The 17076-nt window shown below is 42.6% G+C and overlaps 1 protein-coding gene across 1 annotated transcript in view; it reads left to right on the top strand.

Moving 5' to 3' along the window:
- The first annotated feature begins 441 nt into the window (after positions 1-441).
- MYSM1 (Myb like, SWIRM and MPN domains 1) overlaps positions 442-17076 on the top strand; it is a 33947-nt gene continuing 17312 nt past the window's right edge. The window contains exons 1-10 of the mRNA XM_058174341.1: positions 442-582; positions 4019-4094; positions 4535-4605; positions 5471-5548; positions 5809-5835; positions 6247-6325; positions 7777-7875; positions 12995-13722; positions 14388-14518; positions 16544-16647. Coding sequence (XP_058030324.1) covers positions 506-582; positions 4019-4094; positions 4535-4605; positions 5471-5548; positions 5809-5835; positions 6247-6325; positions 7777-7875; positions 12995-13722; positions 14388-14518; positions 16544-16647 — 1470 coding nt within the window. The 5' untranslated portion in view covers positions 442-505. The remainder of the gene's footprint in view (positions 583-4018; positions 4095-4534; positions 4606-5470; positions 5549-5808; positions 5836-6246; positions 6326-7776; positions 7876-12994; positions 13723-14387; positions 14519-16543; positions 16648-17076) is intronic.

The following is a 17076-nucleotide window of genomic DNA, read 5'->3' on the forward strand; positions in this document are numbered from 1 at the left end:
ATTTGCTTGCTGTCACTGAAGTTTCTGGCATCTAAATAAACAAGAGACCTCCTTTCCAATCAGCCAGCCTCCATTTTATTCTTTTTCTCCCGGATTGGAACAGGACTGGATTTTTCTACTTACAGCTCTTTCTCTCGCCACACTTGAGTCTCTTCATAGCAGGGGTCTCCAACCTTGGCAACTTTAAGACTTGTGGACTTCAACTCCCAGAATACCTCAGCCAGCAAAGCTGGCTGAGGAATTCTGGGAGTTGAAGTCCACAAGTCTTAAAGTTGCCAAGGTTGGAGACCCCTGCCCCATAGCATCTTTCCAGCCCAATCACGTTTTCCTTCGCCACAACCAACTAAGGGCGGAAGCAAGAGCCAACGGGGAGCCGCTCTGCTTTTGCGCATGCGCGGATCTCCCGCAACGTCATCCCGGCCCGAGTTCCAGGGCGGAAAACGCGCCAGCCCACATTGGACTCCCTTCCTGTGTCGTCGCCGCCATATCCGGTGGAGGTGCCAGTATGGAGGCTGTAGAAGAGTTAGATGTCGATGTCGAGGGAGACTCGACGGTGGGACCCGCTGCGGAAGCGCAGGCAGGGTAAGAGAGGGCGAGCTTTGGGCTGCCACCTGGCAATCGGGAAGATGGTTCTGTTTTGGAGGAGAGGCCTCGCGCGGAGTCGTTCGCCCAGACCCTTTTTCCATGGCGGGGGCTGGTTGAAGTCAGTCTTGCTACTGTTTTGCGTCTAGGAGCCAGGGATTCTCAACCTTTGGCCATTTTAAGTTTTTGTGGACTGCAACTCCCAGAATTCTACAGCCAGCCATGCCGGCCGGGGAATTCTGGGAGTTGAAGTCCACACATCTTAAAAGTGGCCAAAGGTGAGAAACACTGATCTAGGGCTTCTGGCTCGACTTGGGGGACGATGTTTCATTCCGTCTGCCTCCCATACTTTACCTGACTGCATACTTGTGCAGTCAGGTAAAGCAGACGTGTAAGTTAATTTATCTATTTTGTTCTTTTATGATTGCCAGAGGACAAATATAATGGGGGGGGGGGGGAGAATAGAAATAGGAATAGAATAGAATTTAATTTAATTTAATTTAATTAGTTTAATTTTTTATTGGCCAAGTGTGATTGGACACACAAGGAATTTGTCTTGGTGCATATGCTCTCAGCGTACATAAAAGAAAAGATGCATTCGTCAAGAATTCTAAGGTACAACACCATCCCTTACACTCCCCGGCTATTCTCGTATATTTACCAAAATAAAGCCGATTATTTTTTGCAAAGGAGAGATCAGCATCTCAGCATGAGAAGGAGTGGGTGTATTTGTTAGTTGTGGCAGCCTAGTACCTTCAGATATTTATCAGTTACACTTCGTGGCATCTTTAACTATTGGTAAGCTTTGTATGTGTTGTCCAGACAAGAAGCACAACTTAGAGTACCAGCTTTATCTTTATTGTAAGGTTGCATCAACAGAATGTTGCAAGTCTGGATGCACCCCTCCCTTCCTTCACTTTTACTCTCTCAATAGTTAAAATGTCCTTCAGAGTCAAATATTATTCACCAGACTGGGCTGCAGCTTTTTCTCCTGCTTCTCAAGGTTATTTTCACATAGCATCACACTATAAGCTGTCCTTGATGAGCTTCTTAAAATTATAACTGTTAAATTAAATTAAATCTGTGTCTGTGCTTGCTGCTTAGTCCTTCCTAGTAATCTTTCAGTGTGATAGCGATAATGATGGAAATTGAATATCTGTAGACTTCTTTGGAGGGTGTGAAGGATGAAAATGCTTTACTCATACAAATTTTGACCATTGTTTAAAAGCAGTAGCAAAAGGAATAATTGATGAAATCTTATCTTGTTTCCTTATCTGTTGTTTATCAGCATTTCATGGACCATAGATTACTTTTCATCTCTGTGAAAATAATTTACCTTTTCAAAGACTTCCATACCTTTTGTTCCACTTCCATACTTCATTGTTTCCCAACAATCATTGTATCATTTCTACTTTTAAAATTATTTTCTCTTATTATTTTAAGCTACTAAACAGTGCAGTTAACTTTTGATACACAGTGTGCAAAGGACTCTGATATTTTTAAGGATGATCTTTCCCAGCTACTGGTTCTTCAGATCAGGTGGTCCTAAATAGAATAGAATAGAATAGAATAGATAGAATTTTTTATTGGCCAAGTGTGATTGGACACACAAGGAATTTGTCTTGGTGCATATGCTCTCAGTGTACATAAAAGAAAAGATACGTTCATCAAGGTACAACATTTACAACACAATTGATGATCAATATATCAATATAAATCATAAGGATTGCCAGCAACAAGTTATAGTCATACAGTCATAAGTGGAAAGAGATTGGTGATGGGAACTATGAAACGATTAATAGTAGTGCAGATTCAGTAAATAGTCTGACAGTGTTGAGGGAATTATTTGTTTAGCAGAGTGATGGCCTTGGGGGAAAAACTGTTCTTGTGTCTAGTTGTTCTGGTGTGCAGTGCTCTATAGCGTCGTTTTGAGGGTAGGAGTTGAAACAGTTTATGTCCAGGATGTGAGGGATCTGCAAATATTTTCACGGCCCTCTTCTTGATTCGTGCAGTATACAGGTCCTCAATGGAAGGCAAGTTGGTAGCAATTATTTTTTCTGCAGTTCTAATTATCCTCTGAAGTCTGTGTTTTTCTTGTTGGGTTGCAGAACCGAACCAGACAGTTATAGAGGTGCAAATGACAGACTCAATAATTCCTCTGTAGAATTGGATCAGCAGCTCCTTGGGCAGTTTGAGCTTACTGAGTTGGCAGAAAGAACATTCTTTGTTGTCCTTTTAATGATGTTTTTGATGTTAGCTGTCCATTTGAGATCTTGCGATATGATAGAACCCAGAAATTTGAAGGTTTCTACTGTTGATACTGTGTTGTCAAGTATTGTGAGAGGTGGAAGTATGGAAGGGTTTTTCCTAAAGTCTACCACCATTTCTACGGTTTTGAGTGTGTTCAGTTCCAGATTGTTTTGGTTGCACCACAAGGCTAGTCGTTCGACCTCTCGTCTATATGCGGATTCGTCATTGTCTCGAATGAGACCAATCACTGTTGTGTCATCTGCGAACTTCAGTAGCTTAACAGATGGATCGTTGGAGATGCAGTCATTGGTATACAGAGAGAAGAGAAGTGGGGAGAGCACACAGCCTTGGGGGGACCCTGTGCTAATTGTACAGGTATTTGATGTGATCTTGCTTAGCTTCACCTGCTGCTTCCTGTTTGTTAGGAAGCTTGTGATCCACTTACAAGTCTGTTCCGGTACCTGTAGCTGGTTTAGCTTAGTTAGAAGAATGTCTGGAATGATGGTATTGAATGCTGAACTAAGTCTACAAAAAGGACCCTTGCATAGGTCTTTGGAGACTCAAGATGTTGTAGGATGTAGTGCAGAGCCATATTAACAGCATCATCTGTTGATCTATTTGCTCGGTATGCAAATTGCAAGGGGTCTAAGAGTGGATTCGTGATGGTTTTCAGGTAGGAAAGCACTAGCCTTTCAAAGGTTTTCATGACTACAGATGTTAGAGCAACTAGAGCAAATAGAGCAAATACGGCATACTGCTGCAACAATAACTGACTGTTTCACTGTTCATCTCATGGGATAAGGAATTATAGATATTTGCTATAAAATAATATTTTTCCAATACTTGTCAGGGGCAAATACCCAGAAGCATTTGTTGAGTCCAAAACATAGAAGAGTTTATTATTGCTATCTATACATGAAAATCTAATCAACTAATGATCAAAACTAATTTGACATTAGATAAGGATCAACAGAATTCAAGAGGGAGCTGGACTTGGGATCTCTTATGGCAATGTTTAACCCAGCTCTCTAATTCAGCCTGTTCTTCTACAGTATTATTTGTTAATCCATATGCTCTTGTAAAAGCAAATGGGTAAGATCAAGGGCAGGGCAATATTATAAGACATTTAAAAAGTATTAAAATACCATGCCTGTGATAATATTTATTATTTGGCTTTTTATTTCAGAAGTTATCAATTTCCATCATCCAGTTTACTCCAAGATCACTACCTTGATTCCACATGGAGAACAGATGTGGTTCTTGTAAGTAAACTACCATTATACAGAATATAATGGAAGAATATATTTTGGGACAAATGTTTTTTTTGATGTGTTTCAATTTCCATGTACTTTGGTGTATAAACTACCATAGGCAGAAAGGAAATATTTCATGCAGTGTTCATGAAAAATGTTTAAGCCTGGGAACAAGTATAACATAGCTAGTTATGTGCAGTATGTTTATGTATACGTCTTTGTCTTTTTGAGGCATGCTTATTATAATTGTTGCCCCTGTTCCTTTTTGGGTTTCTAAGGAAAGGATGAAATTTTACTAATTTATATTTTTTAAAACCAAGTTTTACCTCAGGTTTTCTGAGTTTTCCTACAAATATGCTTATTTTTTCACTTTGCATCTCAGATGATTTCTCTTTCTCTTTATACCACTCTTGTTATGAAAATTAATGTTGCATTATTTCTTCTCTTAGCCTTGGAGTCTTGACAGTACAATTAGTGAAGAAAACAAAGCTGTCATTGAGAAGATGCTTCTGGAAGAAGAGTATCCTTTTCCTGCTGAAAAGTGAGAAAAAGAGCTGTAATGCAGATTTGTAATCAGAAGGCAGCTATTAAGGATTATGACTGATTTTGTAACAATTTGTTCCTCATACCTATTTCCCAAGATACTTTCTTTTGCCAACAGTCTCCTAATCCTCTGTGGAAAAAGAGGATTATTATTTATGTCCTTGTTGATTAGACTTACAAGGACATAAAACATGAAGGCTTCTTTTCATACCGTAGATAAATATGACATACTTATTTGAATAAGCTCAGTAGTCCTGTGTGAAGAGGAAGAACTTGGGTTATGTACTGTGATTGTTTTCTCTACCACCAGTTTTTGTGCTTCCTGGGTAGATTTTTGCTTTTTCCATGTCCTGAAACTTAACTAAAAAAATGTAAGAGGAACCACTAAATATTTGAAAGTTTGGTAATGAAAAACTTACAAGAGAACAACGGATCTCAGAAAGTAGCAAAGACCCCTCATTTCAATTCCGAGCTACAAATATTATTTTTTATTATTTCCTCTGCAAGAAAGAAGTCTGAAAATAAATTAATTCTAATTTCACTGAATGTGGATGGTAGAGAAATTTTATATGTCTTATCTATGTTTTTTTTTGTTTCAGTTATAATCATAAGCACATTAAGCTTTCAATTAAATCTGATTAAATACATGTGGGATTATTTTTCTTCATTAACCAAGTGTGCAAGAATATGTGGTGTTATTAGAATATTTCATGAGTGTTACAACTTAATGAACATTGATTGGGTTTCAGTGACACTGTTTTTAATAAATAACTGCCCAAACATTCCTGTGAAAAATTTTCTCTCACAATACTGTACTTTCTGAAGTCCTTAATATATTTCAGATATTACTTGTCTAGCAAGTCTCTTCCAGAAAAAAATTGGCATGAGCCGAAGGAAAATGATAAAAAATGTACAAAAAGGTAAAATTTGCTCTGTAAAATTTGCTCTGTGGGCCACCAGTGTTTCTGACCACGCTGTTAATTTTTTAAAGCAAGAATTTAATATTTTAAAACATATTTTCATTCTGCAAGGTATAAAAATTAAAACTGAAAATAATAGCTGAAAGTAATCAGTATACTGAAAACTTTTTAAAAATCTACACATTATAAAGATAACTTTACAAATGTCTGCTAAATGAAGAATATTAAGTAACATTTATTTTTATTTTTTTATTTCATAGTCCACACAAGAAAGAAACAAAAATCACGTATGTACTTCTGATGCTAAACCTAAGTTGAAGATCGTTGTTTTATGCTTGTAGAATTTGTTTATAAACACTCTGAAATAATAGAATTTCTTGCATTTATATTGGATTGGATCCAAGATAATATCTTGCTGGTAAGACACTGCTATCAGGACAAAAGATTTTTAATATCATCCACACATTAACAACTCCCAAAACAGAATGGTGGAGTGATAGGAAATCCTATATGCAAGATACTGCAAGTCACAGTCTTTTATCTTGAACCCAAACCCTTGTTTAAGAAATGTCTACTTTTTAGACATGTAACATGCTCTTAAGTATTTTTTGTAAAGGCAGTTGGTTATAAAAAGTTTTCTTTTACATCCTATTATTTAAGTGTATGTGCATGAAATCAAGTATTTTGCTTTCTGATAGGCTTCGTTCACCTGCAAAATCAGCAACTAGTTCACTGAAGTGGACAACAGAAGAAAAGGAAAAGTTTGAAGAAGGACTGGTAAATATTACTAACGCTATAATTTAACATAAACAATTTTAAAATACAACCATACCGCATAATTGTTTAAAAAGGAACAAGAAAGTACAGGTGGTCCTTGGCTCATGACCACAATTGAGCCCCAAAATCCTTTGCTAAGCAAAACAGTTGTTAAGTGAGTTTTGCCTCATTTTAACAACAGCTAAAGTTGTTAAGTGAGCCACTGCAATTGTTAGTAGCACAGTTAAGTGAATCTTGCTTCCCTAGGTCACAAAAGTTGATCACATGACCCTGTGACACTGCAACCATCATAAATATAAGCCAGTTGCTAAGCATCCTAATTTTGATCACATGACCATGAGGATGCTGCAAAGGTTGCAAGAGTGAAAAAAGTCACTTTTTCAATGCTGTAAAAGAATGGTTATAAATTGAGGACCATTTGTAATTCTGCTTGGATTATTTGCTGTAATTTTGGTGATAATCAGCCATCCTTCAGCCTTAACATTAAAACATTCTGTGTTGAATAAGATAAGATAACCTTTGCAAGCCAGTAGGGATTCTAAGATGCATTACCAGGGAAATGCAATTCCTTTTACTGAGTCTCACACTATTGCCAAAAATCCCCAATCATTTACAGCAAATTTGAGAAGGAAGATGGAAACCTCTTATCTTCTGTGAGTAAGATATAATCTGGGTTTAGCTTCCTAATAAGGACTTATGCATCTGAGCTTTAAAACTATATTTTTATTCCTCTTAAATTCCTTAGTCTGTTCTGTTAGCAAAGTTATCATGCCATTCTGGAGATTGCCAGAAGAGTGTATCTTAAAATTAAATTCTAAAAAAGTTATTTGAGAAGGAAGTACTGTGGTTCACTTTGGGTCTCCATGATATTTGTGACTATAGTACTTGTTGGCAGTACAGGTAGTCCTCATTTAGCAACCACAATTGGGATTACTGGGCTACTAAGTAAAACTGCAACTGCAGCTTATGATCTTACTTCAACTCTCCTTTGCTTTTTGGAACTACAAAGGTCTGAATGCAAGGACTGGTCACAGTTTTTTTTCATCATTATTGTAACTGCAAATGGTTGGTAAATGAGTTAGCCGCTAAAGGAGGACTACCTCTATAACTGTTAGCCATGAGAGGTGGTCAATCAAGAAGGACAGTCAGCAGTATTAGATCTATTTTTATTGTAAGGTTTCATTAAGAAAATTTTGTAAGTTTGAAAGTACCCCTCAGTTTTACTCTCCTGAGAATCAGAGAACAGCTGAGGTATTTTTACAACCCCCTCCTCCTTCAAACTCAGTTTTGTTTATCAAACTTTTCTAGGATGAAGCTCTCCCTCCTGTCTTCCAAGGTCATTGCCACATATACATATACCATTACAGTCCCTTACAATACCCATGTTTAGATAAACTGCTATCTTTTCTGTATTCCCACTTCTGAATTTATATATATATATTTTTTGCTAGGCTAAATTTGGCAGAAGGTGGACAAAAATTTCTATGATGATTGGAAGTCGCAACGTTCTTCAAGTAAAGAGCTATGCCAGACAATACTTTAAGAACAAGGTAAATTAGAAATAAGTTTTACTTGGCAGGATGACAAACTAAATAATTTAACTATAAGAAATAAATTGCTCAAATCTATCCAGTGTCCACTTTCCCTTTTAAATATTATTAATTATTTATTTATTTTATTTATTTTATTTGATTTTTATACCGCCCTTCTCCCGAAGGACTCAGGGCGGTGTACAGGCATAATAAAACCGACAATACAATATACAAATTTAAAATACGATTTAAAAAACTTATTTTAAATTAGCCCAATAATTAAAATTTACCATACTAAGAAAACCCCGTTTAAAATTAATGAATTTAAACATTAAAATTTAATTTAAGCCAGCCCCGCGGATAAAAGATGAGTCTTGACGAAATGTCCAAGGTCGGGTATTTGGCGAAACCCGGGGAAGTTCTGCTCCAGAGTGGGAGCCCCACAGAGAAGGCCCTTCCTGGGGCCGCCAGCCGACATTGTTTGGCGGACGGCACCCTGAGAAGTCCCTCTCTATGGGAGCGACGGGTCGGTGGGAGGCGGTGGTAACAGCAGGCGGTCCCGTAAGTACCCAGGTCCTAAGCCATGGAGCGATTTAAAGGTCATAACCAACACCTTAAAGTGCACCCGGAAGGCCACAGGCAGCCAGTGCAGTCTGCAGGAGCGGTGTTACATGGAGAACGCTGTAGCTCCTCTATAACCCCGCAGCTGCATTCTGACTAACTGAAGCCTCCGAGCGCACTTCAAGGGGAGCCCCATGTAGAGAGCATTACAGTAATCCAAGCGAGAGGTAACGAGCGATGAGTGACTGTGCATAAGGCATCCCGATCAAGGAAGGGGCGAACTGCCGAACCAGGCGAACCTGGTGGAAGGCCTCCTGGAGACGGCCACAAATGGTCTTCAAACGACAGCCGATCATCCAGGAGGACACCCAAGTTGCGCACCCTATCCTTGGGGCCAATAACTCGCCTCCAACAGCCAGCCGCGGCTGCAGCTGACTGAATCGTGCCGGCATCCACAGCCACTCCGCCTTGGAGGGATTGGGAGTGGAGGCACCGCTTATCGGTGGTTCTCCTCCTATCTCTCCGACCGTCGCAGACGGTGTTGACGGGGGCAGAGGTCACCCGCGGCGCCTCACTTGTGGGTGCCGCAGGGTCGATTCTCTCGCCTTCTGTTAAACATTAAAATCCCAATTTAAGCCAGCCCTGCTGGATAAAAGATGAGTCTTGAGTTCATGACGAAATGTCCAAGGTCGGGTATTTGGCGAAACCCGGGGAAGTTCTGCTCCAGAGTGGGAGCCCCACAGAGAAGGCCCTTCCTGGGGCCGCCAGCCGACATTGTTTGGCGGACGGCACCCTGAGAAGTCCCTCTCTATGGGAGCGACGGGTCGGTGGGAGGCGTGTGGTAACAGCAGGCGGTCCCGTAAGTACCCAGGTCCTAAGCCATGGAGCGATTTAAAGGTCATAACCAACACCTTAAAGTGCACCCGGAAGGCCACAGGCAGCCAGTGCAGTCTGCAGGAGCGGTGTTACATGGGAGCTACGTAGCTCCTCTATAACCCCGCAGCTGCATTCTGACTAACTGAAGCCTCCGAGCGCACTTCAAGGGGAGCCCCATGTAGAGAGCATTACAGTAATCCAAGCGAGAGGTAACGAGCGATGAGTGACTGTGCATAAGGCATCCCGATCAAGGAAGGCGCAACTGCCGAACCAGGCGAACCTGGTGGAAGGCCTCCTGGAGACGGCCACAAATGGTCTTCAAACGACAGCCGATCATCCAGGAGGACACCCAAGTTGCGCACCCTATCCTTTGGGGCCAATAACTCGCCTCCAACAGCCAGCCGCGGCTGCAGCTGACTGAATCGGGTGCCGGCATCCACAGCCACTCCGGCTTGGAGGGATTAAGCTTGAGCCTGTTTCTCCCCATCCAGACCCGTACAGCTTCCAAACACCGGGACAGCACTGACAACTTCATTGGGGTGGTCTGGGGTGGAAAAGTACAGCTGAGTGTCGTCAGCGTACTGCTGGTATCTCACCCCAAACCACTGATGATCTCACCCAACGGCTTCATGTAGATGTTGAACAGCAGGGCGAGAGAATCGACCCTGTGGGACCCCACAAGTGAGGCCCTCGCGGTCGACCTCTGCCCCCCTGTCAACACCGTCTGCGACCGGTCAGAGAGATAGGAGGAGAACCACCGATATACGGTGCCTCCCACTCCCAATCCCCCCAACCGGCGCAGCAGGATACCATGATCGATGGTATCGAACGCCGCTGAGAGGTCTAATAGGACCAGGGCAGAGGAATATCCCCTGTCCCTGGCCCTCCAGAGATCATCCACCAATGCGACCAAAGCTGTCTCCGTGCTGTATCCGGTCGGAAGCCGGACTGGAACGGGTCTAGATAGACATCTTCATCCAGGTGTTGGGGCAGCTGTCGCGCCACGGCACTCTCTACAACCTTCGCAACAAAGCGAAGGTTGGAGACTGGACGATAATTACCCAAAATAGCTGGGTCCAAAGAGGGCTTCTTAAGGAGGGGTCTCACCACCGCCTCTTTCAAGGCGGCAGGGAAAACCCCATCCAACAAAGAAGCGTTGATAATCCTCTGGAGCCAGCCTCGTGTCACCGCCTGAGTGGCCAGTACCAGCCAGGAAGGACACGGGTCCAGTAAACATGTCGCCGTGAAGCCTCCCAACAGCCTGTCCACGCCTCGGAGCCACAGGGTCAAACTCATCCCAAATGTGCTCAACAAGACGTGCCTCCTCTCCTCGCTTGATCATCCCAAATTCGTCCAGACCGTCCCTCAGCTGAGCGATTTTATCGATAGATAACCACTAAACTCCTCGGCTCGTCCCTGCAAGGGTCATCCCGCACCTCCTGATGTAGGAGAGAGCGGTCACCCCAAACAGGGCGGCCGGGCGGTTATCTGCCGACGCAATGAGGGGAGGCCGCCTCGCCTCATTGCCACTAGGTAGGTCCTAGAATAGGTCCCAACTAGTGTCCGATCAACCGGGCGACTGGACCTCCAGGTGCTCTCTAGGCGTCTTCTCGGGCGTTTCATCTCCCTCAGCCCCTCGGAGAACCAAGGGGCCGGACGAGATCTACGCCGGGTCAGAGGCCGCAAAGGCGCGACACGGTCCAGGGCCCCGGCCGTGGCCCGCTCCCAGGCCACGACCAGTTCCTCAGTCGTGCCGTGAGCCACTGAGTGAAATATAGCATCATACAAGTAGACTTATCACTCATGACACGAGGCTGGCTCCAGGGGCTTACGAGTGCTTCCTTGTTGGAGGGAGTCTTTCCGGCCGCCTTGAAAGAGGCGGTGGTGAGGCCCCTCCTCAAGAAGCCTTCCTGACCCGCTGTTTTAGGTAACTATCGTCCGGTCTCCAACCCGCCGCGCGAAGGTTGTAGAGAGTATGGTGGCATATCAGTTTCCCTGCACCTGGAGGAAACTGTCTATCTGGACCTGCTCCAGTCCGCTTCCGACCCGTTACAGCACTGAGACGGCTTTGGTCGTTGGTGGATGATCTCTGGAGGGCCAGGATAGGGGTTATTCCTCTGCCCTGGTCCTATTAGACCTCTCAGCGGCTTTTGATACCATCGACCATGGTATCCTGCTGCGCCGGTTGGAGGGATTGGGAGGGGGAGGCACCGCTTATCGGTGGTTCTCCTCCTATCTCTCCGACCGGTCGCAGACGGTGTTGACGGGCAGAGGTCACCGCGCCTCACTTGTGGGGTGCCGCAGGGGTCGATTCTCTCGCCCCTTCTGTTCAACATCTATATGAAGCCGCTGGGTGAGATCATCAGTGGCTTCGGTGTGGGGTACCAGCTGTACGCTGGTGACACCCAGCTGTACTTTTCCACACCGGCCACCCCAATGAAGCTATCAAGTGCTGTCCCGGTGTTTGGAAGCCGACGGGTCTGGATGGGGAGAAACAGGCTCAAGCTCAATCCTCCAAGACGGAGTGGCGGTGGATGCCGGCAGCCCGGTACAGTCAGCTGAGTCCGCGGCTGACTGTCGGGAGCGAGTCATTGGCTCCGATGGAGAGGGTGCGCAATCTGGGCGTTCTCCTGGATGCACGGCTGTCTTTGAAGATCATTTGACGGCCGCCTCCAGGAGAGCTTTCCACCAGGTTCGCCTGGTGCGCCAGTTGCGCCTTTCTAGACCGGGATGCCTTGTGCACAGTCACCACGCCCTTGTGACGCCTCGCCTGGACTACTGCAATGCTCTACATGGGGCTCCCTTGAAGGGCATCCGAGGCTGCAGTTGGTCCAGAATGCAGCGCGCTGGTGATAGAGGAGCCCTCGTGGCTCCCGAGTGACACCTATCCTGCGCAGGCTGCACTGGCTACCTGTGGCCTTCCGGTGCGCTTCAAGGTGTTGGTGAACGCCTTTAAAGCGCCCATGGCATAGGGCCGGGTTACTTACGGGACCGCCTGCTGCTACCGAATACCTCTCACCGACCCGTGCGCTCTCACAGAGAGGGACTCCTTGGGGTGCCGTCGGCGCGACAGTGTCGTCTGGCGACACCCAGGGGAAGGGCCTTCTCTGTGGGGGCTCCCGCCCTCTGGAACGAACTCCCCCCAGGACTTCGTCAACTTCCGGACCTCCGAACCTTTCGCCGCGAGCTCAAAACTCACTTATTTATTTGCGCTGGACTGGGTTAGTTTTTTATGGGTTTTTTAATGGGTTTTATTATTTGCTAAATTTTAATTGCGGCCAAATTGAATAAGTTTTTTAGTGGTATTTTAATAGTATTTATTTTGTAATAGGACTGTTTATTTTATCTGGCTGTAAACCGCCCTGAGTCCTTCGGGAGAAGGGCGGTATAAAAATTTAAATAATAAATAAATAAAATGCAGCTTCAAATTCTTCCAAATGCCCAAATTCTCTATTGAAATTTTGAAAACCCCTGATTGAGTTTTTGTGTCTGCACCCCCTTTTCCCCCCATTTTGCATATAGGAGCAATTATATAATCTAACACAAGTTGAAAACACTGACTATTACTCCTAACTATAATTGGTTTTAACTGGAGAACGGGGCAACACTGGTCCTATTTATTTGTCTTAACGAGTATTCTCCTTTGTTTTGATTTTGTTAATTCAGTCATGCAATGCTTAACTCTTCTTAATGTAACCAGGCAAAAAGTGATGGCGTAGAAAAAGTGAAACAGCAGCAACAGCACATCGGTACTCCTCTTCCACAAAGCAGTGAGGATGTTGAAAGGAAGAAGGTGACATGGGCACCAGAGCACTTAAGAGGTCGAGCGGACCCTAATCTGAATGCAGTGAAAATTGAAAAATTATCAGATGATGAGGAAGTAGACATTACAGATGAAATGGATGAACTTTTATCCTTTGCACATCAGCAAGAATCTGGAAAGTCTGAGATAGTAGATGTTCCAAAAAGGCCATCTGAGCAAAGCAATTGGACAGAACCTGTTTTGGATTCTGCCCAACACATGACTGCTGTTCTCTTAACCCAGGACGTTACAAAGCCAGAACAAAACACAGATGAAACTGCAGTCTCCTGCTCTGAGAATAAAGAGCATCAGACTATAAAAACAGAGAATCAGAAGTGTGACGGAACAGGGACTTCTGAAAGTCCCGACTGGTTTCCTAGCCCAGAGCTTTGTGAAGAACAAAAGGACATAACTGATAGCGGCATTCATTTCCTTTCTTCTGAACACCTTGGGGAGGAAAATCGGATGGATGCAGAGGAACTTAAGTCACCAGATCAAGAAATAGCAATAGATAGAAGCATTATACTGGAAGAAGAAAAGCAAGCGATTCCAGAATTTTTTGTCGGGCGTCAAGCCAAAACACCTGAGCGCTATTTGAAAATTAGAAATTATATTTTGGACCAATGGTAAGCATTATTGATGAAGTGGAAGTTCACTTTCGGTTCATCTGACTCCTTTGGACAATAAATTTGCTGTTTTTAAGGGGATCTGATCAATGCACACACCGTGCTGGTGAAACGAATGCCATCGGCAATAGGGTATGCAACAAACATGTTTTGTGTAATTAAGAGTTCGTTAAACTTGCACTGTTACGTAGTGTCCGTTTACAATACATGCCTTGGTAACCATCTATGTCCGCATTTGTGCACCCTGATAACTTCCAGTTCTTTGCAAATCTGTAGAACAGTCAGATCTACAAGTGAAATATTCCTGGCAAACTTAACACCAATCATTCTCTTTCTGCCCAATTTATCTTATATGGTTGTTAACAGAAATACTGTTGTTATTATATATTTCTGTCTTCATATATAACTTAAGGCAGCAAACTTACCTAATTCTCTAACTCCTATTTTGCCCATATCATTAGCCCTATAAAGTAGGGCTGGGCTGAGAGAGAATGTCCATCCCAAGGTCACCAGCTGGCTTTCATCGCTTTTTATGGCTTCAATAGAAATTCTGTAGGAAGAATGGCAAACATCCCTTAGCTTTCATGACTGCCACCCCCTGAAATGATGAGATACATTTAGGTATGTCAAATCTATTTTTAAATTGTGATTCCACTTGGTTTTAGGGAAAGAATCAAACCAAAATACCTGAACAAGACATCTGTACGTCCAGGGCTGAAGAATTGCGGTGATGTCAACTGCATTGGGCGAATACATACATACCTGGAATTAATAGGAGCAATTAACTTTGGCTGTGGTAAAAAGAACACTCTTTCATTAGGTTTATGTCTGTATCCTTTGTTTTTTAGAAGAGTCTCCAGAGCAGCTCCCAACTACCAAAGACAGAAAATTCTAGAAAGCACGGGTAAACTTGAGGTAGAAAGAGAATAAAGATTAAAAATATGCTTATTGTGGTTGGAGGTCAGATGCCAGTCCTAGAGAATAAAGAGCTCATATGTGATTTTTCTCTTCCTCTCTTTTTTTATTACTTCAAATTTGTATTTTTCTGCTACACTGTGTCCTTTGTGGTAAAACAAGAGCACAGCTTTTTGTATCAAAAAGTATCCTATTTACCGTATTTTTCGGACTATAAGATGCACCAGTGTATAAGACGCATCAAGATTTCGAAGTGGTAAGTAAGAAAAAAAAGGTTTCCCCCCCCCAGCCCCTAGGAGCGCTCTACAGGCCTCCCAAACCCTCTGCAAGCCCTGTTTTTTGTAAAAACGGGCCCATTTTTTGCCCATTTCTGTGAAAAACGGGGCATGCAGAGCGTTTGGGAGGCCTGCAGAGTGCTCCTGGGGGCTGGGGGGAGGGCAAAAACACTCCGGTTTTTGCGAAAAATGGGCAAAAAGCGGGCCTGTTTTTGCAAAAAACGGGGTACACAGAGGGTTTGGGAGGCCTGCAGAGTACTCCTGGGGGCTGGGGGAGGGCAAAAAGGCCCCCATTTTGCAAAAAACACACTGTAGGCCTCCTAAACTACCTACGCACCCTGTTTTTGCGAAAAACGAGCCCATTTTTCACAAAAATGGGACAAGTGGGCCGGGGCTTCAGGAGGCCAAAAATGGCTGTATTCAGTGTATAAGACGCATCAACATTTCCACCCTCTTGTGGTGGGGGGGAGTGTGCATGTTATACTCTGAAAAATACAGTAATTATGATGGTAGCTTTTGTGGGCTGAAGGCCAGTTAAAAACTAAGTGAAGTTTCATCAGTAGTTCTGAGAGTATGCATACTTGATTTGGATTCTATATGAGGAGGTCAAGTGTGTTAGTTGATAACAAATATTCTATGAATAGTGTACCAGAAAATGAAACAAAACAATTTTATCCCTGTGTAAGACGTTGGAAACAAATTATCTTTTGATAAATTAGTTCTTTTATTTCTCTTCACTGAATTTTCTTTTGTGTTCAGTCACAACAAAGGTGCTCATGGTTTTTCCTCTTGTGCTTTTTTTTTTTCAAATACTCCCACTTTAGATGCCAGAAGTAGGTCTCTTTGTCTTACAAATGAGGGAATCAGTGATTGTTCAGTACAATATATGGAAGAGGAAGTATATGAATCCTAAATGTATTGGGTTTTATTATGACATCTTGTAATAATGTTACCAGAAGAAACATAAGAATAGAGTCAATATGTTGGTCAACTTAATTGGTATTGGCTGCTTAATCTGTAGAGTGCATGATTTAACTCTGTAAACTATGCATAAGGATCTACTTGAATGTAGATTTTTTATGTGTCTAGAATTTGCAGTCTGAATGAAGCATTTGCTGTTTTCTCTTAAAAGAACATAATTGGTTGCTGTTTCTTTTCCCCCTGTAGTTAGGTTTGGGGACCTAACTAGATCTGATGCCTGTACTCTATAGTAGGTTAGAGACGGATCCCAAAAGTTTATTTTATTATTTTCCTTAATGTTGTGTAATACCTAACTATATTGTAATATCTCTAGATCTTGGCTCCCCTTTTGTATGTTCCTACGTAGGTAGCATTGTTTATGTAACTTATAACAATTCTTAGTCCAGCATTCTTTACAAGGCTTTGCTGTTCTAAAGAGCACATACAGTAAATGAGCAAATTGATTATTTATTTATTTATTTTGGAAGTGATGCTCTATTTTGTCACATAAACCTTGTGATTGCATGGAAATTTTAACTTTAATGATACAATTAAAAAAAGGGCGAAGTTAATATTGTCATCAGATGTTTGGTTTTGACCCTTGGGTTAGTTATTTTTTGAGCATCTGTCTAAAGTGTAGACTGAAGGGCAACATCTCTTCACCTTTACAGAGCAAGCTGTGTATAATAGACCGCAAACAGTTGACAAAGTACGGCCCAGGGAAGGCAAGGATGCTGTTGACGCATATCAGCTTGTGCAACGTCTACAATCTATGGTGAGATGGAAAACAGGCACATGTGTTTGTGATTCTGTGGGTTATTTTTTTCCTCATTCTCTTTCTACTGCGTTCATTTGAGAATCATATTTGTAGAAATGCAAACTTGAATACATTTTTTTTGACACAATGCTGAGATTTCTTTGGCTTCATAAATTATATATTGGCATTTTATCCATGATCTCTTTTTTGCAGAGATTTTGTTAAATTAAATATTGCTGTCAACTAGATCATTGGGGCAGTATATTATAGTGGTTATTCATTTTCAAGTCAATGTATTTAAATTTGGAGGCTGAGGAAAAGGAAATTATTATCGTTCTCAAAAACTGAAGCTACCAGTTAATGTACTATACAGCTAGTCTTTGCTTAATGATGGTAACTGGAACCAGAATTTCCATTGTTAAGCGATGCAGTTGATTATGAGCAAAA

Source organism: Ahaetulla prasina, chromosome 3 (assembly GCF_028640845.1).
Source record: "Ahaetulla prasina isolate Xishuangbanna chromosome 3, ASM2864084v1, whole genome shotgun sequence".
Taxonomy (NCBI): domain Eukaryota; kingdom Metazoa; phylum Chordata; class Lepidosauria; order Squamata; family Colubridae; genus Ahaetulla; species Ahaetulla prasina.